We start from the raw sequence: 23797 nt of genomic DNA, 5'->3' as shown, positions 1-23797 counted from the left end.
TGTCTAGTTCTCCCTTTATTTTATTCAACCCATCCGCCTCCACAACAACGGATGGAACCCTGCTCCTACAATCAATCACCCACTGGCTAAAGGCAAACTTCCGAACATCTGTCCTGCAACCATTCATCCTCAACTTGAATTTGTGCTCCCTCGTGTGTGTGTGTGTGTGTGTGTGTGTGTGTGTGTGTGTGTGTGTGTGTGTGTGTGTGTGTGTGTGTGTGTGTGTGTGTGTGTAGTCTCAGCAAGTGCAAGAATACCGTTAACATTCAGCTTACTCAATCCAGTCAAGGCTTTAAACACCTCAATCAGATCTCTCAACAGGTGCCTAGTCTCGAGACGGTGCAATTGAAACTAAAGCCTTTCTAGGTGAAAGCTCCCTTTTGTTCCCTTTACCAGTCTGGTTTCCCTTCTCTGCACCTGTTCCATCAGATCTACATCCTTCCTAAAGTGACACCTCCAGACCTGTATGCAGTACTGGAAAAGCGGCCTAACCATGGCTTTATACAAATGGATAATCAGCTCATTATCAATGCTAGAAAAGTTTCTGTATGTCATTGACAAAATCCCATGAGCTGTCCTGGCAGCATATCTGCACTGTTCAGAGAATTTCATGTCTGACTGCACAATTACCACCAGGTCTTTTCATTTTCCACTACCTTGAGTGTAGTACTTTGCATTTGTCAATGTTAAAATTCAATGCCATTTCTCAGTCCATTTTCCTAGATCTTGTTGCAGTAGCTCACCCTGATGACTGTCGTTAACTACCCTGCCAACCTTTGTATCATTTTCAAACTTAAACATTAAGCCTGATATACCTTCATCAATATAATTAATAAATATTGAAAACAACAACGGACCTAGCATTGAACCCTGGGGAACTCCACTAATAACATTAGTCCACGAAGAGCACTTCCCATTAATAACCACTCTCTGTAAATAATGGTTGCTATAATGCAAACAATGATTAAAGGAACAATGCAAGATTATCTTGATTGGAGTGGAACTACATGCGATCACAATATAAGTTTTTTAAAGGGAGATCATGAGTTGGTCACAAAGGAACCAGATACAAATAGTAATTATAACATTGTATACTTTGATTTTTGTGAAGCCTTTGATATTGTACCACCTGCATAAATATTGTATAAATTGGATCAGTGTGGAATTAGGGTCAAGCTGCTGTGGATAAAGGGATGGTCAAACGGTCGAAGACAAAGAGTGGGTATCAATGGTATTTACTTTTCATGGGGCGATGTGGTGACTGTGGTTCCACTAGGGTCGGTGTTGGACCTCTTACTTTTTGTAATGTTTATTAATGATATTGATATCGTTTCTGATTATGCAAAGGTGGCCACAGTGATTAATGACAATAATGTCTTTCAAGGTAGAGGAGGCAAATAAACTGAGGAAATGGAGTGGAATTACAATGATCCCAAACCTAATGACCAAACATCAAGTAGTGTAAGCCAACGCAGTTAGTGTAGTACGAAAAGGATCCAGGGTTAATTGTAGATTCCGACATGAAATTCTCTGAGCAGTACAAACAAGCTGCTAGAATGGCCCATTGAATTATATCAACGATGTACATTGCAAATTTGAAAATAGGGACAAAACGATGAATTTCCTAATGTGTATATAGAATTTCCTAATGTGTATATAGAAGGATATATATGAATTTGGTGAAAAGTGTGCAGAGAGTAAAATTTAGAGCATATGAATCAATGAACTTAGTTGAATAGAAGAAAATTCATCGAACTAAGATTCTGTAATTGCAGTCTCTGGAAACGAGGCAACTCAGAGGTGAAAGTGGCAACTGAATTTTATAAAGCTTTGAAAGGGTTAAGTAAACTAAATGTTGACGTGTCTTTACTCTTTCAAAAATGAAACAAAACAAACAAAAAAAAAAAACTATTATATTTAGTTTACACCCGAATAATTAAATTCATCTGCCGTGCTGTGTCTTAATTTCGTACGTTCTATGGTCGATTTGTCTGTTTTGCTGGACGAAAAATCCCAGTTTGTGGGAGAAAACCTTGCTATTTACGCCTGAGACCGACTAACTCAGCCAGTGAAAAAAAGCCCATTAAAGTTTCTCGCATCATCGACGATGAGATTCGAACCCGGGCCTTTTCCACCCGGTGTGGGGAGGACGGTGACGATACCACTATGCTACCGCGCAGACTCACCAATGAAACAAACAAAAGGAGAATAAGGTGAAAAAGAACTAGAAGAAAGAAATTCGCTTTTAATCAAAGAGTAATTAATTGTTTGAATAAACTTCCGCCTAGTTCTGTGGAGGTGAATAGTTTTAATAAATTTAAGGAAGGTTTGGTCCAATAAATTTTGGAAAGAATGGTGAAGGTAAATGTTTTTTTGGTTTCTTTGAGCTGGTGCTATACATGTGTTTTACTTGTTTCATGTTGCCAATACTAATACATGTACTCAGCGCTGCTGTATACCGCCCCCCCTTTGCGTGGGCCCACGTAGGGGGGGGTATACAGCAGCGTTGCAGACAACGATTAGGCTTTAATCATGCAGCAGTGAAAAAATTTCTTTGTTAATCGTAGTGGCGCGGGGGGGGGGAGAATATAGCCACCACAGAGATCTTACTACTCTGTGATAGCCACTATCTGGGACCGCCTCTTTGCTAATACCATAAGTGGAAAGATTATTATTTTTTCTGGTGGAAATTTTTTTAAAAAATTTAGTTTACATATAAAAGTGCAAGAACAACAATTTTTCGTTCATAAATAATTCGCAGACGCGAGAATCTAAAAAGAGGGTAAACGTCAGATCACTTTTTATACCCAGCAATTACGAAATTTGTTTTGCTTTCTTGTTGGCATTGCTTGTTTCTGAGAGGTTCTGTAGAAAAATTTAACCCAATTTCTCTGCTAAACAGAAAACTGCACATGCTAGATATGTTTATACAGATGTTTATACAGATATGATAACTTATCTGAAAAGATATAATAATAAAATTCTTTAGAAGCTATAAAATGAGCTTGATAAATGAATACTGTCCTTTTCGACTTCTGAAGTCGGTTCGTGTTGATTACTGTATTGATTCGTGTGACCGTTTGCAATTTTTGGCAAGACTGGATTACTTAATAAGTATGTACTAAATATGCAAATAAATTTCCTATTTTATTTAGTTAACTGCCATTTTCTGTAATTACTGCATCTCTAATATTTGTAATCAGTGAATGACAATTGTTTCATAGTAATTATTTCGTCATTCTTTGTATTACTGCAATTCATAATTGATTATGATTTATTTAACCTAATATATGTCTATATATATACACACACACACACAAACATTTTGCGTGCATGCGTAATTATTAGAATTAATATGTTAATAATTATTATGTAGTTCGGTTTCCTGTTTTCGAAACACTACAGTCATATTTTCCAAGTGGTGCTTGATTTATCAGAGGTAAGCGTATGTGAGAGAGAGAAAAAAAGAGTGAACTTCGTTTATAAATTTTTCCGAAATATCTGTACATAGGCTCTGGTCCTTACAGAGAAGTTATAATATGAAAAACTATTAAGAAAAACACTCAGATAATAAAAATTAAAAAAAAAAAACACGGAGAGTAAATAAATAACAGAGAATAATATATTAAAAAGATCAAATAATTGAAAAAAAAGTAATGGCTAGCGTGTACTGTGTCAAAGCAAGCGAAATGTATATGCAAGAAAGTCAGGGCTTTACGGTTACAAGCCTTCGACTGTTCGACTCGGCGTAAATTCGGTCCGCAAGAGTGTATTATTATTATTAGCCATATGGTGCAAGAAAGCCTGAGGCTTATGCTGCACCAGGCAAAAAAAAAAAAAAAAAAAAAAATTTCCCTGAGAGAGAAAGTAGAAAGGAATCACCAAGGAAGAGAAGGATGATGATATCCATCATCACCATTTTACTATGTGCCATAGTAAAACAGCTCAGGACCCAGGGTGTGCCATACTCGCCAGATGTGAGCCTATAGTAGACTTTTATCATGAAAAACTGTGCATTCAATTAAATTAAAATTCTTGCTTTTCATCTTTTTATTTTTTAGTAAATAGGATTGAAACTCACACAGAGAGAGAAGCCACTAATTTTGTCAGAAATCTGAGAACTTATTTTTTATAATAAAAGCTTCATGCTAGACAAAATGAACTTTTACAAAGTTTTGGGGTTACCTTTTGAATTCATCCCAAAAAGACTTTAATTAATGAATTAAATTCTAATTCCTGCCTGTTGATCTCAGAGTAGGAGTGTGTGGGGGGGGAGTCGGATTAACAAACCAGTATGTATTTCAGGGTCGGTGTTTGCTTTGAGCACTCATGTCTGGGTCAGGTTACTAGATTGATCCAGTTTTGACTTCAGCACAGCTCAGTATTTGAACTCTCCAAAAAAAAAAAAAAAAAAAAAAAAAGGATTATAAAGGGCCATTACTTTTTTTCACAATTTATTTAATTAAGTTAGCTTCATTGTAATTTTATAAGTTTGTCTTCTTCCTCTTCTGCCTTATAATTTACCCTAGGGGCTCACATCTGGTGAGTATGGGCTTGGCACACCCAAGGTCCTGAACTGGATATCATCATTCTTCTCTTTCTTGGTGATTTTCTGCTCTCTCTCTTTCGCTCAGGGTAACTCAGAATTTTTTTTTTTTTTTGCCTGGTGCAGCAAAACCCTCAGGCTTCCTTGCACCATATGGCTAATGATGATAAGTATTAGACATTGGGATATTACAGTAAGCCTGTTAGTTTAAATGTTATTTAAATTCCGTTTTTATTATAATTGTTTTCTTGAAAGTGTTTATGAATTTATTTTTCAGTCATAGTTGTTGTGTGGGTAGATTGTATTCTTTATCATTATAATAATAAAGGTTCAGCATTTCATTAAGAAAAAAAAAATCAGTTTCGAAAAAAATCAATTTGAACATAGAGATGGATTGAATTTTTTTATTTTTAACACTTTTCAGTTATTTCAATGTAAAAGATGTTTTCTTCAAAAAAAAAAAAAAGTTGAAAGTTATGCAGCCAAATTGAAAATATATTAGTTTTAGTAAAACAGCTTATACAACACCGGCCAAAAAAAAAAAAAAAAAACCGTACCTCTGTCTGTTCTCTCTAATAATTTTTCTAATTCTTACCTAAATTTACTGAAATTACACTTCCAAACATGAGGTGGAAGATTCTTTCAAGAAGTCACTCTTTGGCTTAAAGTGAATTTTCATTCATCTATTCATGTTGCTCTTCTCTGCACCTCTTTCAACAGGTCCTTGTCCTTCATAAAATGAGGCTTCCAGACCTTCATGTAGTACTGAAGGTGCAGTCTAAGCATTGCCTTATACACCTTTTTCCTGTTTGCAAAATTCCTCAATGTCATTGACAGAACCCCATCAGCTGTTCTAGCAGCCTATTTACACTGCTCAGAGAACTTCACGTCAGACTGTACATTTACCCCTATATCTCTTTTGTTCTTCACCTTGAGTATGCTACTGCTTAATTGGCATATCGCCAATATTGAGAATATTGCTACTTATATGCAGTACCCTGCTTTTATCATATTAAGCCTCGGTTGCCACTTCTCAGGTCATCTACTCAATATTTCTAAGTTTTGTTGTAGTAGTATGCCTTGATTCCTCTCATTAAAGAACCCTGCTAAATTTTGTATCATCTGCAAACTTAGACAATAAGCTTGATATGCCTACTTCAGTATCTTAATGATATTGATGAAGGCAAATCTCACTTACTGTCCAAGTTTGCAAATGATAATGATACAAAGGTTGGCAGGTGGTTAATGGCAATCTATCAATCTGATGCTATGCTACTGCAACAGGATGTAGAAAAGTTGTGCAGATGAGCTGAGAAATAGCAAATGAAATTTACATTGACAAATTCAAAGTACTGCATATGGGTAGATGTAACCCCAGAATAATATTATTACTGTGAAGTACTACACTCAGGGTAGTGGAAGTACTCTGAGAATGGCTCTCAGGTCAGCTCATGGGGTTTTAGCATTAGTGTTAGTAGAGGCATATGATGCAAGAAAAGAAAGCAAGCTTATACAGCATCAACCAAAAAAAAAAAAAAAAAAACTTCCCATTTCACTCATCCATCCGCTCCAGTTGTTTGTCTAGTTCTGCCTTGAATTTATTTAAGCTGTCAACTTCTACAATGACAGATGGAAGTTTGTTCCAGCAATCAACCACACACTGACCAAAGTCAAACTTCCGCACCTCTATTCTACAACTGTCTTTCCTCAATTTGAATTTATATCCTCTCAGGCGATTAATTTTGGCGAGAGGCAGAATCCCATCAGCATTGAACTTGCTCAAACCATTCAAGGTCTTATAGACCTCAATCAGATTGCCTCGCAGGTGCCTAGTCACCAGACACTGTAATTTTCAAATCTCTAGCCTTTCTTCGTAAGAGCAACCCTGTGTTCCATTCACTAATCTTGTTGCCCTTCTCTGTACTCGTTCCAGCAGCTCTACATCCTTCCTAAAATGAGGCCTCCAGACCTGTATACAGTGCTCAAGGTGTGGCCTGACCATTTCCTTATACAAGTTTTGTCAGTGATATACAGGAATTTTGCTATAAGGGTTAAGGAGGTTATTATTCTATTGTAAGAGGCAATGGTCAGGCCACATCTTGAGTACTGCATACAGATATGGAGGCTTCATTTTATGAATAATGCAGAGCTGCCTGAACTAGTACCAAGAAGGGGGTATTCTTACCAAGAAAGGCATCAGTTTTGCAAATTGCAACATCTGGAGACTAGGCACCTGCAAGGTGATATGATTAAGTTTTTAAGACTTTGAATTGATTGAGCAAGCTCAAAAGAAAATTTATGCACATCTATTCTGCAACCATCCTTCCTTCCTCAGTTTGAATTTATGCCCCCTCATTTGCATAGTCTGAGAAAGTGAGAGAATCTCATCAGCAGATGGTTGATTGCTGAAACAAACTTCCATCTGTTGTTGCAGAAGTGGATAGCATAAATAAATTCAAGAAAGAACTAGACAGATCTATTGGAGGAAATGGATAGGTGAAATAGGAAGTGGTTTTTTTTTTTTTTTTTTTTGTTGATGCTGTATTATAAGCTTGCTTTCCTGCATCATTTGAAACTTCTAATATTAGTACTAAAAGGTGACATCAGTAATTACAGACCTGTTAGCTTAAATCTGTTCCAGGAAAAATAATGGAGTCACTGGTTATAAAAAAGAAATAATGTAGGACCATCTGGACAGGAATGCAATCTACAACATGAATTTGTTAAGGGATGACCATATTCTGACCAATCTGACTGGATGCAAAAAGTAATTTTGATACCACATGAGCATTAGTGTTAGTAGTGGCAAACGATGCAAGAATGTGTGCTTATACAGCATCAGCCAGACAAAAAAAAAAAAAAAAAACCACCTCATTTCACCTATCCAGTCCCTCCAATAGTTTGTCTACTTCTAGTTCTTCCGTGAATTTATTTAAGCTATCAACTTCCACAACAACAGATGGGAATTTGTTCCAGAAATCAACTACTCACTGGCTTTGCACATCAGTTCTGCATCCATCTTTCCTCACTTAGAATTTGATATCATATAGGAAGAATTCAACAGCATTGAGCTTGCTCAATCCATTCAAAGCCTTAAACATCTCAGCCAGATCACCTTGCAGGTGTCTAATCTCCAGACGCTGCAATTTGCAGAACTAAAGCCTTTCTTGGTAAGAGCATCCCATTGTTTCCCTCACCAATCTTGTTGCCCTTCTCTGCACTCATTCTAGCAGAGCTACATCCTTCATGAAATTAGGCCTCCAGATCTCTATACATTAATGACGATGTGGCCTGACCATTGCCTTGTGTAATGGGATAGTTACTTCCTTATCCCTGCTAGCAAAGTTCCAGTATATCACTGACAAAACCGTACTGACAAAACCAGTACACGATCTGTACTGGCAACCTCAGCACTCATTCCAACAGCTCTATACCCTTCCGAAAATGAGGCCTCCTGACCCCCTTGTATGTAGTACATCATTTAATTTAAGAAAAAAAAATGTACCTTAAATGTAAAGCCCTTCATACATAACTAACTTGTTTGATATCAATATACGATGGTGCATTGAACTTGGAAAATGTCTTTTTGCAGCGTCTGAAATCTAATTTTATATTAATTTCTCAACAATTCAATATTATTTGAGTAACAAATGAACTCTAGGTACAGGTACATCTCATACAGACTTAATAATTTGCAAATTTCAAACTGAACCAAGTTGTTATTTTTCAATTGAATTTCCCGGACCCTCTAGATTTGTTTGAGACTCTTTTTATTCTATCATATATATTTATGTATGGTAGAATATAATACATTGATGTTTTTGTTTTTTCCTTGGAGGTTTAATTCAAATTTAGTATTAGTATTAATAGTGGCAAATGATGCAAGAAAGCAAGCATATACAGCATCAGCTAAGAAAAAAAAAAAAACTTCCCATTTTGCCTATAAAACTAGAATAGTTTATTTAGTGCTATAGTTTGTCTAGTGCTTCCTTGAATTTATTCAAACTATCCACTTCTACAACAGATAAAGGTCTTCTAAACAAGCTTTGTCTAGTGCTTCTTTGAATTTATTCAAACTATCCACTTCTACAACAGATAAAGGTCTTCTAAACAAGCTTCCATCTTATGGTTTGCCAACTGTTTTTAGTAATTGGTTATCCAGTTTTCTCTCTGATCGCTCACTGAGGGTGATGGTAGATGGCTCTCTGTCTTCTAACTTCTCCACTAATGCCGGTGTCCCCCAAGGTTCAGTTCTTTCCCCCACTCTTTTCCTCTTGTATATCAATGACCTTCTTCCATTGACTGGAAATCCTATCCATAGTTTTGCCGATGATAGCACATTGCATTCAACTTTCCATTTTGAGGAACCTTGTCCAGCTCAATCAGCTTCAAGTTCTCGAAAATCTGCTGCCAATTCCTTAAATGCCGATCTTCAGGTAATTCTCCAGTGGGGCAAAGACAACTTAGTTGATTTCAACCCTTCTAAAACTCAATCTTGTCTTATATCTCGCAAAAAGGATTCTTCTGCTCCTATGCTTATCTTTAGTGACACTCCGATTTCTAGGCAAAATGATATATCTCTCTTGGGGATTACCCTGACTTCTAATCTCTCTTGGCACAAGCACATTACAAATATTGCTTCCTCTGCATCTAAAAAACTTGGTTTTCTCTTTCACTCTCGGCGTTACTTTTCTCCCAAACAGCTGCTCACTCTGTATAAATCGCAAATCCGCCCTGCCATGGAATATTGTTCCCACATCCGGGGTGGTGCCCCCAAAACCTCTCTCAGGCTTCTTGATTCCATTCAGAAGAGGCAGTTAGGTTAATTAATGATTCATCTCTAACAGAGTCTCTCCACTCGCTTTCTCATAGACGCACTGTTTCTGCTGCATGCCTCTTCTACAGATACTTCCATGGGCACTGTTCTTCTGAATTGGCTTCTGTAATTCCTGCTCTCTCTTTCAAAACAGTCCGAACACGTGCCGCCTCAAGCCAACATCCATTTACTGTCCAACTTCAAACCCACAGAACCAACTTTTCATCTTCCTCATTTATTCATTCAACTGCCGTTTTCTGGAACAACCTTCCTTCATACGTATTTCCTGAAAATTACAATCTACAGAAGTTCAAGTCCAATATCAACAAATATCTTCTTTCGTCTTCTCAACCTCCAACCCAAGCACGGTACTAAGTACTATAGGTTATAATACCTCTCGTGTTTGGGGTTCTCATAAAAAAAAAAAAAAAAAAAAAGATGGAAGCTTGTTCCACCAATCGGCCACTGTTGGCTGAAGTCTGCAACCATCCGCCAACTTCCGCACATCTGTCTGCAAAGTACCCCTTTGTTTCCCTCACCAGTTTCATTGCCCTTCTCTGTACTTATTCTAGCAGCTCTACTCGTATATCCTTTCTAAAATGAGGTCTCCAGATCTGTAAACAGTACTCAAGATGTGGCCTGACCATCAGACCACATCCTGTGTTTGAGACTTTTATTCATCTTTTGTTTGAGACTATTATTCTGTCATACTGTATATTGATGTATGATAGAATGTACTACATTGATGATTTTGTTTTTACCTTGAAGGTTTAATTCATGTTTCATCTTACTTCCATTGAATACCTTTTTTACTTTGGAAGCTGCCCTTTCATCTCCAAAAATATAATAATTTCACTTCTCTATTTTTCAAACTTTGTTAATGTGAAAGTCAGCAAATTTCAGTATAGTATGGCAAATCCACATACTTGCTTACCATATAAGTAAGAAAAGAAGAAAACTAGTGAGAGTTCAATCCTTAAGCATAATTAAAGTTCACAATTGATACAACTCATTTTAAAACATGGTCAGATTATTTTTCCACACAACACCTCGTGGTGATTTATGCATTGAATGTGTTCATTTTACTTCAAAGTTTTTCCATTTATTTTCCCTACAACATCTTTTTCAGAAACAGTCATTGCAGGCATTCTGTTGATTATACACAAGGTTGTGCAGTGGAAGTTCATAATCTTTTCAGTATGTTATTTAGCTTTTTGAAAATTACTTCTCCAGTTGTAGCCTCATTAATTAAAATTAGCTCCAGAATTTCTCTATTATTACAAAATTCATGGTGCAACCATGATTAGATACTGCTATCTCTGTTATCTTTAGTATTGGTGCTCTTGTATAGCTATGGAGTAAGCTATAAAATATTTACTACTATTAACACATAATTAGCCTCTTAATCATTATCTATGTAATTGATATTTTCAACTGTTCCATTTATAATGATGTTTATGTTTTTGAAAATATTGTCTATTTCTGGGTACATCAGTTCAGCTATATTAATCAAACATTTTTGAATAAAATTGGCCATCTGTGAAAAGTTTTGAATGAGTTTCAATTAAATTGTTAAAACATAACTGACTCTTACTGCTGATTCAGTTGAATTATTTATGTAATAAAATATGTTTTGTTTTTATGGAATGCCTTAACTTCACAGTTTATCATCTTTATGCTTACTCATAAACAAATCTTACCATTCCTTACTGGTTCCATGATGTCATAGGCGCCTCCGTAGCCAGGTGGGCAGGAGCAGCAGTGCATAGCACACGCTTCTTGATTAGACCGGGGTTCGAGCCCGTGACCACCAAATATGGAGGATGCAGAAAGGTCAGGGAATGACCACCGCATATCCTCAGAGCAGTATGGCCTTAGTTGCTAATGCTCCTAAAAACCAAATAACAAACAAACAAACCATAATGTCACCTTATTTAAACTTAAACATTCACTGTGTTTTTGCAAATCAAATACAATATTGTTTTTATACAGAAATTATTCCTCTTCTCATTTCTCTGTCTCTTGAAATGCATGTCTCTCATCTTGAATCTTGCAATTACAGAAAATGCAAGATTCAAGTTAGCTTTGATGCAGACATTAAGGTTTTAACTACACAATGTTTTAATTTTGAATGTTTTAAAAACATTTTAAAACAAACTTTGAATGTTTTAAAACATATTAACAAACGAAAAACACTACTGTTTACGAAGTATAATAAGATCACTCTCCTATATTACTGTTCCTAGGAAAATGTATGCCTGTATTAAAAAGGCCCCCTTTTATTGACAAAAATTTATTTTTTATGAATGTTAATTTTACTGCCCTTGTGGCCTGCCTGCCTGCCACATGAATATTGATCACAAAATTCCTGCTCATTTGAATGGCATTGTTATTGACACCAAAATACAACATTGTAGAACAAATTGTGAATTATAATTTAAAATAAACTTGCCCTTCCTTATTTAGCAAGGTGGCAAGCAGTCCAACAAACCAACTACCTGCTGGCTAAAGGCAAATTTCTGCCCACAAATCTATTCTACAATTGTCCTTCCTCAGTTTGAGTTTATGCCCCCTCAGGTTCATAATCTGAGCAAGAGGAAGAATCCTATCAGCATTGAGCCTGCTCAAACCATTCAAGGCCTTATACACCTCAATCAAATCACCTTGTTGCCCTTCTCTGTGGCCGACCGGGCTAGCCGGGTGGTTAAAGTGCCTGCCTGGCAACCCAAAGGTCGCGGGTTCAATTCCCGCCTCGGACTTGGATCAAAGTACTGCAAAAACCTTGAGAGGTGCATTATGGCCACAGAAGCCTATGCGCCAACAACTACAAAAAAAAAAAAAAAAATTTCCTTCTCTGTACTTGTTCTAGCAACTTTGCATCATTCCTAAAACGAGGCCTCTTAGACCTATATGCCGTATTCAAGGTGTAGCCTGACCATTGCCTTATACAAATGGATAATCACCTCCGTATCCCTGATAGCAAAATTCCTGTATATCATTGACAAGACCCCATGAGCTGCTCTGGCAACCTGTCTGCACTGCTCAGAAAAATTCATATCTGACTGCACAATTACCCCCAGGTCTCTTTCATTCTCCACTACCCTGAGTGCAGTACCACACAGTTGGTACATTTCTCTGATGTTAATACTACTCATATGCAGTACTTTGTTCTCTGACTTTGTTGACAAACTGCTTTTTTGATGGTTCCTCACTGGACACTATCATGATTCTTCAATCAGTTAGGTGCTTTATTGCATGACTTCAGTGAACAAAACCACGATGAATAAAGATAGTTTTTTTTTAGAAAAATTTGAACTTTTGAGTAATGGACAGAAATTATATTATAGAATTTCTGTCCATTACTCAATAATTACAGGATCAAATTCGGTGAACTTTACAACTTCAGTGAATGATTTTATATGTTAAAATCATAGCGAAGTGGCAATTGAGCAGATAATGGAGAAGATAAATTAGAAATGAATTTGACAGATTTCCTTACCAATGCCGAACCCAACAAAATAGATATTTGGATAGGTTCAGAACAAAAAAAAAAAAAAAAAAATCTATTTCACTAGCGAATATATATATATTTTTTTAATGAAAACTCCAAGCACAAAAATGTTTTGGAATTGGACAGTGAATGGATGTGGATTGCAGCATGTGTTTGGACAGTTTTGGAAGAGAGTGGGGAAATTACAGATGCCAATTCAGAAGGACAGTGCCCATGGAAGTATCAGCAGTAAAGGCATGCAGCAAGAACTGAACACCTATGAGACAGAGAGTGGCAGGACTTTGTAAGAGATGGTCATTATTACCTCGCTGTCCTCATTTGAATGTAGCCAAGAAGCTCGAAAGAGAAATTTTGGGGACTACCCCAAATGTGAAAACAGTATTCCATGCAAGGGGTTCAGATTTCAGGCTTTTAAGTGAGTAGTTCTTTAGAAGAAAAGTAACACTGAGAGAATGAGAAAGAAAACCCAGTTTTTTGGATGTAGAGGAGATAGCATTTGTGATATGCTAATTCCTAGGGATTAGAAATCGGAGTAATCTCTAATAGAGTTATGTGATCTTGTCTAGAAATCTGAGCGTTATTGAAGATGAGCATAACAATCTTTTTTTTGTGAGAAGTAAGACTGAGCTGATATTAGAAGATTGAAATTAAACGAGGTTTTTTTTTTTTTTTTTTTGGAATCATAGGAGAATTACCCAGACATCAGCATTTAAGGAATTGGTAGTGGATAGTCAAGAATTTGAAGCTGTTTGTGCAGTACAAGATTTTTCTCAAACTGAAAGGTGGAATATAATGTGCTGTCATCAAAACTGTGGATCGGATTTCCAGTCAGTGAAAGTCAGTAATATACAAGAGAAAAAGAGTTGGAGAGAGAAATAAATAGTGGGGAAGTTAGAAGACAGAGGGGTGCCATCTGCAGTGAGTGTTTAGAGAGAAATGTCAACAAGGGCAACAATTGGAGTGTTGCCAAAATTTTTCCATTGAATTTGTCTAAAGATGAGCAATGTATGCAGTATATCATCAGTGGTGGATCAGATGCATGATTTCAAGGTAGTTTAAGAATTAGCGGTTGATGGATTTCTTCATTACTTTGGAAATAGAGATAACTGTAATGGGGCAATAATTGGGAGGCAGGGATTTGTAACCCTTTTTATGAACTGGTTAGATATTAGCAAATTTACAAGCAGAAATAAAAACAGCAGTGGAATAGGAAAGTCTAAAAAGGCAACACAGAACAGGAGCAAGCTAATTTCCCCAATTGTTTTTGAAACCTTAGTTTCAAAAACAATTGGGGAAATGCCATCAGAACTGGGTGCTTTTTTTGGCATCAAGATTGTTAGAATTCTAATCCTCCTGTTTTAAGACCACAAGAGTCATTAAGTGGGGTGTATTTGGTGACTGGAAGTGTACCAAGATCATTGATATTAGAGTTAGATACAGATTTGGGAGTACTGATGAACAGAAGTTCTGGCAAAGTGTTCACAAGAGACCAGGATGCATGGCTATCATTTGGATGAGATGATGTTTTCAACCCTTAGCCTGTTCAAAATAACATTTGGACTGATTAGCAGTTGTTGTGAAGATAGAAAACGAAGCTGGAGATTTGGATACAAGCCAGTTATGATTTGCTACATTTTTACCTTGAACATCCTTAGTACAAGCATTAAGAATCTGCAGGTAAAAGATCCACTGGATATCAGCGATCACAGTGTACTAATGCAGAATTTAATTAAAGACATAGCTACTGTCAAAGCTTAAGGGAAAGGTTTTTTCTTACATAAGGGTGACTACAGTGGTCTCAGACAGTTTTTAAATTCTGTGCAGTTGTACCAACCGATGATGTTACCAACAGTAACTTCTAAATGGGAAGTATTCAGGGAAGTAATCAAAGAAGCTACTAGGCTTTTCATACCACTGAAGAAATACTGTTCAAGGCATAGACCTAAATGAATGTGAGATGAACTATTGATTCACATGGGGGAGAAGAAAAGTGCATTAAATAAATATAAATTACCACGTGATACAGAATCTTATGGTAGACATTAGTCTGTAATCAAATCACAAAGGAGGTTAGGCAGCTAAGACAGATTATGATAAGTCTCTGGCAAAGAAAAACAACAAAGCCTTCTATGCTTATATTAACAGTAGAAGAAAAGGGTTGAATCACATTAGGCCTCTTGATGCCTATGGGTTAACTGTTGACGACCTTGCTCAGGTTGTGGACAACTTGAATAGATATAGAAGGCAGATTATGAGAAATCCTTGGCAAAAGATGCTAAGAAAAACAGTAAAGATTTCTTTACTTATATAAACTCTAAAAGGAAGGGGATGAATCTGATTGGTCCACTTGACATCGATGGTTCGACTGTTGATGATCCTGCTCAGATAGCAAACAAACTGAATGAGTATTTTGCATCAACATTCACACGTGAGGAATTATTAAGGTTTGAAAATGGCAGAAGGTTATCAAATTGTAGCAGGATACTTAATGATTTTGTAATAACTGAGAGCAAAGTGGAAGAGAAATTGTTGAAGTTAAACGTAAGAAAAGCACCTGGGGTGGATGGGATCTATCCAGTTATATTAAAGGAGGCGGCAAAGCAACTAAGCAAACCGTTAGCCATAATTATGAGAGCATCCTTGGACTGGAGATGTGCAAATGTATCTCCAATTCACAAAGGGGGATCGAAGGGTGACACGAGTAATTACAGACCAGTTAGTTTAACTTCTGTTCCGGGTAAAATAATAGAGTTGCTGGTTAAAGATGCATTGCAGGATCATCTAGACAAGACTGCAGCAATAATTCAGACACAGCATGGGTTTGTTAAGGGAAAGTCTTGTCTGACAAATTTGATAGGATATTATGATGTGGTTACAAAGGAACTGGATGCAAAAAATAATTTTGATATCATATATTTGGATTTCAGGAAAGCTTTTGACACTGTTGCGCATGGAAGACTATTGTACAAATTGGAGCAGAATGGTATTAAGGGTAAGTTGCTACAATGGATAAAAGGATGGTTAAGTGGGAGAAGACAGAGGGTAGTAAACAATGAGTGCTGCTCTTCTTGGACTAATGTTATTAGTGGAGTCCCACAGGGTTCGGTATTGGGTCCACTGTTTTTTTGTATATTTATCAATGATATTGATGAAGGTATATCAGGCTTAATGTCGAAGTTTGCAGATGATACAAAGGTTGGCAGGGTTGTTAATGACAGTAATGGCAGTGTGCTACTGCAACAGGCTCTAGATAATTTGGGCAGATGGGCTAAGAAGTGGCAACTGAAGTTTAACCTTGACAAATGCAAAGTACTGCATATGGGTAGAAGTAACCTCAGAGAAACGTACCAACTGTGTGGTATTACACTTAAGGTGGTAGAAAATGAAAAAGGCCTGGGTGTAATTGTGCAGGCAGATATGAAGTTTACTGAGCAATGCAGACAGGCTGCCAGGGCAGGTCATGGGGTTTTGTCAATGATATATATGAATTTTGCTAGCAGGGAAAAGGAGGTGATTATCCCTCTGTATAAGGCAATGGTCAGGCCACGCCTTGAGTACTGCGTACAGGTCTGGAGGCCTCATTTTAGGAAGGATGTAGATTTACTTGAGCGTGTACAGAGAAGGGCAACAAGATTGGTGAGGGGAATGAAGGGATCCTCTTATCAAGAGAGGCTTAAGTTCTGCAAATTGCAGTGGCTGGAGACTAGGCACCTGTGCGGTGATCTGATTGAGGTGTATAAGGCCTTGAATGGGTTCAGCACGCTGAATTCTGATGGGATCCTTCCACTTGTTCAGATTACGAACCTAAGGGGGCATAAATTCAAATTAAGAAAAGACAGATGTAGATTGGGCGTGCGGAAATTTGCCTTTAGCCAGCGGGTGGTTAATTGCTGGAACAAACTTCCATCTGTCATTGTGGAAGTTGATAGGTTGAATAAATTTAAGGAGGAACTGGACAGGCATTTGGAGGGAATGGTGTGTTTTTTTTTTTTTTTTTGGCTGATGCTGCATAAGCTCATACATTTGCTTTCTTGCATCACATGCCACTACTACTTCTACTACTATACATGAGGAATTCTTTAGGGAAAGGGATGCCAGAAGCCTATCAAACTCTAATAGGGACCTTACCCAAATCCTTGGATTTGGGGGAGGTCCCTATCTACTGGAGACATGAGAATGTATCCCTAATTCATAAAGAGGGATCAAAAGGTGACATGAGTGAGTAATTACAGACCTATTAGCTTAATATCTGTTCCAGGGAAAATAATGGAATCACTTTTAAAGAAATAATGTTTGATCATCTGGACATACATGAAATTATTCTGCAATCAGAGCATGGATTTGTTAAAGGGCAGTTTTGTCTAATCAATCTGATAGGTTACTGTGATGCAGGGACCAAGGAACTGGATGAAAAAAAAATAATTTTGACATAATTTAGCAGTAGCATTTAGCATTAGTAGAGGCATATGATGCAAGAAAGCAAGCTTATTCAGCATCAGCCAAAAAAAAAAAAAAAAAACACAACCACTACTCCCATTTCACCCCTCCGTTCGTTCGAAATACATGTCCAGCTGAGCCTTAAATTTGTTTAGGCTATCAACTTCAACAACAAGTGATGGAAGTCTATTCCACAAAACAACTGCCCGCTGGCTAAAGGCAAATTTCTGCACATCTATCCAACATCCGTCCTACCTCAATTTGAATTTATGCCCTCAGAATAATCACCTCTAGGTGATTATTCTGAGCAAGAGGAAGAATCCCATCGGCATTGAGCATGCTCAAGCCATTCAAAGCCTTATACATCTCTATCAGATCACCTTGCCGATGCCTAGTCTCCAGACTCTGTAATTTGCAAAACTTAAGCCTTTCTTCGTAAGAGCAACCCTTTGTTCCATTCACTAATCTTGTTGTCCTTCTCTGTACTCTTCCAGCAGCTCTACATCCTTCTTGAAATGAGGCCTCCAGACCTGTATACAGTACTCAAGGTGTGACCTGACCAATGCCTTATACAAGGGAATAATCACATCCCTATCCCTGCTGGAAAAATTCCTGTATATCATTGACAAGACACCATGAGCTACTCTTGCAGCTCGTCTGCACTGCTCAGAGAACTTCATGTCTGCCTGCACAATTACCCCCAGGTCCTTTTCATTCTGTACCACTGTCAGCGTAGTACTACAGAGTTGATACGTTGATCTGGGGTTACTGTTTCCCATATGCAATACTTTACATTTGTCAATGTTAAACTTCATTTACCACCTCTCAGCCCATCTGCTCAACCTTTCCAGATCCTGTTGCAACAGCATAGCATCAGTAGTGTCCTTAACAACCCTGCCAACCTTTGTATCGTCTGCAAACTTGGACTTTAAGCTTGATATACCATCATCAATATCATTTATAAATACAGAAAACAACAATGGACCCAACACTGAACCCTGAGCAACTCCACTAATAACATTAGTCCACGTTGAGCAGTGTCCATTGATTACCACTCTCTGTCTTCTGCCACTCAACTATCCCTTTATCCATAGCAGCAATTTGTCTCCAATGCCACACTGCTCCAATTTGTGCAGCAGTCTTCCATGCACAACAGTATTAAAAGCCTTTCTAAGATTCAAATATATAATATCAAAGTTATTCCCTGCATCCAGTTCTTTTGTGACTACATCATAGTATCCAATCAAATTGGTCAGACAAGACCTGCCCTTAACAAAACCATGCTGCGTCTGAGCTATAACTGAATTCTTGTCTAGATGATCCTGCAGTGCTTCTTTAACCAGTGCCTCCATTAATTTTCTTGGAACCGAAGTTAAACTAACAGGTCTATAATTACTTGTGTCAACCTTTGATCCTCCTTTGTGAATTGGGGTTACATTTGCACATCTCCAGTCTATGGGTACCTCCCCTGAGTCCAAAGAAGCTCTCATAATTATGGATAGGGGTTTGCTTACTTCCTTTGCCGCCTCTATAACTGGATAGATCCCATCCACCCAGGGTGCCTTTTTTATGTTTATCCTCATCAATTTCTCCTCCACTTTCCTCTCAGTTATTAGAAAATCATCTAGCTCACTGCCAATGTTTACTTCACCTACGACATTCCCCTTCCTGAATAACTCCTCATGTGTGAATGTAGATGCAAAATACTTGTTTAAATTGTTAGCCACCTGAGCAGGATCCTCAACTGTTGAACCATCAACATCCAGTGGACCAATCTGATTCATCCCTTTCCTTCTTGAGTTTAAATAGGTAAAGAACTCTTTTCTGTTTTTCTTTGCATCCTTTGCCAAGGATTTCTCATAATCTGCCTTTGCCTGCCTAATCTCCTTTATGACTTGGTTACAGACCAACTTATATCTATCATAGGCTTCCATGTCACCCATTAATTTGTATGTATCCCATGCATTTTCTTCTCTGCCATATGTCTCATTAGTTCATCTGACAACCATTTAGGCCTGAACTTACTTGGATTTCAGGAAAGCTTTTGATAATGTTGCACATAAAAGACTGCTGTACAAACTGGAGCAATGTGGCATCAAGGGCAAGTTACTGCTATGAATAAAGGGATGGTTGAGTGGGAGAAGAGAGTGGTAATCAGTGGACACTATTCTTTAATCCACGAAGAACTGTGGACACTGTTCTTCGTGGATTAATGTTTTTAGTGGTGTCCCCCAGGGATTCATGTTGAGCTCATTGTTTTCTATATTTATCAGTGATATTGATGAAGGTATATCAGGCTTAATGTCTGTGTTTGCAGATAATGCAAAGCTTTGGCAGAGTGCTTAATTGCAGTCATCCAGTTGAGCTACTGTAACAAGATCTGGGAAAATTGGGTCAATCGGCTGAGAAATGGCAGATGAAGTTTAACATTGACAAATGCAAGTTATTGTGCACAGATAGCAGTAACCCTACTGTAGCTTGTGCCTCCGTAGCCAGGAGCAGCAGTGTGTAGCACACGCTTCTTGATTAGACCGGGGTTCAAGCCCGTGACCACCAAATACGGAGGATGCGGAAAGGTCAGGGAATGACCACCGCATATCCCCGGAGCAATATGGCCTTAGTTGCTAATGCTCCTAAAAACCAAATAACAACAACCACCTACAGTAGCTTATCAACTGTGTGGTACTACAGTCTGCTGGAATGAGTGCAGAGAAGGGCAACCAGACTGATGAAGGGAACAAAAGGGACCTTTCACCTAGAAAGGCTTTATTTCTTCAAATTGTACTGTCTCAAGACAGTGCAATTTGAGTAAGCTGATTGTTAATGGCATTCTTCGACTTGCTGAGACTACACTCATGAGGGGACATAAATTCAAGGTGAGGAAGGATGGTTGCAGGATAGATATGTGGAAGTTTTCCTTCAACCAGCAGGTGATCAATTGCTGGAACAGGATTCCATCTGTTTTTGTGGAAGTGAATGTGTTGAATAAATTCAAGGGAGAACTAGACAAATTATTGGATGGTACAGATGGGTGAACTGTGTAGGTTTTTTTGGCTGATGCTATATAAGCTTGTTTTTTTGCCCTTTGCCACTACTGTTACTACATTTATTGGAAAACCAAAGTTTAGATGGGGGACATTATTGTAGGATCAAATGTAGAATAAACGATTCCAACAATCTAGCAACCATTGGGTTAATATTATAAAAAATTTTAAAACAGTGATCTTACCAAGTAAAAGACTAGTAGAAATCATGCTGATTGACCCATTTCACATTCTTTTAATGCCAAACAGCGTGAAGCTGAGAATAACCATGAGAGAGAGAGAGAGAGAGAGAGAGAGAGAGAGAGAGAGAGAGAGGCTCCATCACCAACATCTGAAGTGCCTAAAAGACCACTAACATTGACTATGTACTTTGAAGGGTTGTTGATTAGAGAGATCAAGTATTTGTGTGCAATACTTGCTGATATTTGCTGATATTCTAGTAGGTAAATGAGCTCAACTATGTGAGGTCATTAGTAACTGCAAAAGCCTTAGCATCTCAGCCAGCTGACTCTGTGTAACTAGAAAACTGAAGATAATTATATCAGCTTAATATCCAAGTTTGCAGATGATACAATGGTTGGCAGGTTTGTTAATGACAGTAATAGCAGTGTGCTGCTGCAACCGGATCTAGATGGGCTGAGAAGTGGCAACTGAAGTTTAACATTGACAAATGCAAAGTATTGCATATGGTCAGTAGTAACCCCAGAGAAACCAACTTTGTGGTACTACACTTAGGGTGGTAGAGAATGAAAAAGACCTGGGAGTCTTTTTCATTCTGAGACCTGGGAATTGTATAGTCAGGTATGAAGTTTTCTGAGCAGTGCAAACAGGCTGCTAGAGCAGGTCATGGGGTGTTGTCAATGATATACAGGAATTTTTCTAGTTGGGAAAAGGAGATGATTATCCCTTTGTATAAGGCAATGGTATCAGGCCACGCCTTGAATACTGCAGAGAGGTCTAGAGGCCTCATTTTAGGAAGGATGTAGGGTTGATTGAGTGAGTACAGAGGTCAACAAGATTAGTGAGGGGGTTCTACAAATTGCAGCATCTGGAGACTAGGCACCTGCAAGGTGATCTGATTGAGGTGTATAAAGCCTTGAATGGGTTGAGCAGGCTCAATTCTGATGGAATTCTTCCTCTTGCTCAGATTAAAAACCTGAGGGGACATAAATTCAAATTGAGGAAAGACATTTGTAGAATAGATGTGTTGATATTTGCCTTTAGCCAGCAAGTAGTTGATTTCTGGAACAAACTTACATCTATCGTTGTGGAAATTGATAGCTTAAATAAATTTGAGGAGAAACTGGACAAACTTTTAGGGGGAATGGATGTTTTTTTTTTATTTTTTGGCTGATTCTACACAAGCTTGCTTTATTGCATCATATGCCTCTACTACTTCTAGAGTTATGAAGGTTAAAATCATTAAGGAAAATTATATCACTCTTAGGAAAGTTAGACACGAGAAAGTAGTTTCAAGGAAAGGAAGTCAAAGAGTTTTGAGTGATTAGGGGAGTTAGAGAATAATGGAGGTAGCATATGATGGGCATATTCTTGATGTGTACACACATCAAAAATATGCCCAGCTCTTTGATATAATGTGACCTCGATAATGCTCCCTGCTTTCAGAGTACTCCAACTACTTTGTAGTCTCTTACCGACAAGATGTGAACATTAGAGGATCTGTATTTAAATTTTTATCAGGTTTTAATAATTTATTAACAAACAAAGGAAAGGAACCATAATGTATAGATTATTCTGATGTATGGTTATTAATTAAAATATCTAAATTACAGTGTAGTCATGTATTGATTGTGAACTTATCAAGTATTTAAATAAGTGTATTGTAAAAAAAAGTTAGATTACATAGTGAAGATTACTTTTTATGTATATTAATTAATTAGTAATTGGTGAAGAGATTACATACTTTATTTTCTATTAATTCCTGTGATGAAGGGGTTCCAAATGTAAATTGTTATTTTGCAGTTTTGTTTTGTTTTATTTTTGTAAGAGAATGAACATCAGCATACTGCACTGAGAGGAAAAAGGTTAAAAATTGAGTGTGCAGGCAATAGGGGACTAATTCAACCAAGGAAGATTTAGATTTTAAAATTTTATAAGGGTCAAAGACAAAATGTGAGGAAGGCTATGAAATTAATAGCCATTGATTAAATTTATTGAGTTTCTGTAAATGCTTATAATGTTGCATACCACCAAAACCAGGAACTTATTCTGGTTTTTTTTAAACGTCTTTAAAGTTTTACCAAACTGATTTGCATAATGCAAAGAACATAATGCCAAAGTAACTATAAAATATTATTAATTTAAAAAAATCAAATATGCCTGAAATTAACATAATATTTATGTTATTACTTGTCAAATAATGGTTTTTTTTTATTTATTTTTTTTCTCCCTAGGATAACATATTTGTTCAATTTCTTTTACTTCATAAAATTAAAAATGTGCAGTGTCTGGGGAATACATATTTTTTCCAGTATTCTTTTTGGAACCTGGTTCCATTTAATATCAGGTTAGTTTATATAAATAAATAAGTTAAAATCAAATAAATAAAATAAATTTATATATATATATATATAACACTAATTTTTATATTACAAAACTGTTTTTTTTTTTTTTTTTATGAGAACCCCAAACACGAGAGGTATTATAACCTATAGTACTTAGTACCGTGCTTGGGTTGGAGGTTGAGAAGACGAAAGAAGATATTTGTTGATATTGGACTTGAACTTCTGTAGATTGTAATTTTCAGGAAATACGTATGAAGGAAGGTTGTTCCAGAAAACGGCAGTTGAATGAATAAATGAGGAAGATGAAAAGTTGGTTCTGTGGGTTTGAAGTTGGACAGTAAATGGATGTTGGCTGGTGGCGGCACGTGTTCGGACTGTTTTGAAAGAGAGAGCGGGAATTATAGAAGCCAATTCAGAAGAACAGTGCCCATGGAAGTATCTGTAGAAGAGGCATGCAGCAGAAACAGTGCGTCTATGAGACAGCGAGTGGAGAGACTCTGTTAGAGATGAATCATTAATTAACCTAACTGCCCTCTTCTGAATGGAATCAAGAAGCCTGAGAGAGGTTTTGGGGGCACCACCCCAGATGTGGGAACAATATTCCATGGCAGGGCGGATTTGCGATTTATACAGAGTGAGCAGCTGTTTGGGAGAAAAGTAACACCGAGAGCGAAAGAGAAAACCAAGTTTTTTAGATGCAGAGGAAGCAATATTTGTAATGTGCTTGTGCCAAGAGAGATTAGAAGTCAGGGTAATCCCCAAAAGAGATATATCATTTTGCCTAGAAATCAGAGTGTCACTAAAGATAAGCATAGGAGCAGAAGAATCCTTTTTGCGAGATATAAGACAAGATTGAGTTTTAGAAGGGTTGAAATCAACTAAGTTGTCTTTGCCCCACTGGAGAATTACCTGAAGATT

General features: G+C 37.3%; 1 protein-coding gene across 2 annotated transcripts in view; it reads left to right on the top strand.

The window, feature by feature from the left end:
• Window positions 1-2698: 2698 nt before the first annotated feature.
• Window positions 2699-23797, top strand: part of Ctns (lysosomal cystine transporter cystinosin) — a 144726-nt gene continuing 123627 nt past the window's right edge. The window contains exons 1-2 of one of the 2 annotated variants that reach the window (XM_090386958.1): window positions 3001-3114; window positions 22769-22881. In XM_090386958.1, coding sequence (XP_090243084.1) covers window positions 22812-22881 — 70 coding nt within the window. In that variant the 5' untranslated portion in view covers window positions 3001-3114; window positions 22769-22811. Of the gene's footprint in view, window positions 3115-22768; window positions 22882-23797 lie in introns of both variants that reach the window. The other variant, XM_090386957.1, reaches the window with a different exon arrangement.

Source organism: Mastigoproctus giganteus, chromosome 12 (assembly GCF_048544385.1).
Source record: "Mastigoproctus giganteus isolate SK-2022 chromosome 12, ASM4854438v1, whole genome shotgun sequence".
NCBI classification, from domain to species: Eukaryota; Metazoa; Arthropoda; class Arachnida; order Uropygi; family Thelyphonidae; genus Mastigoproctus; species Mastigoproctus giganteus.
The sequence above is the reverse complement of the archived record's forward strand: the minus strand, read 5'-3'. Positions and strand labels throughout refer to the sequence as shown.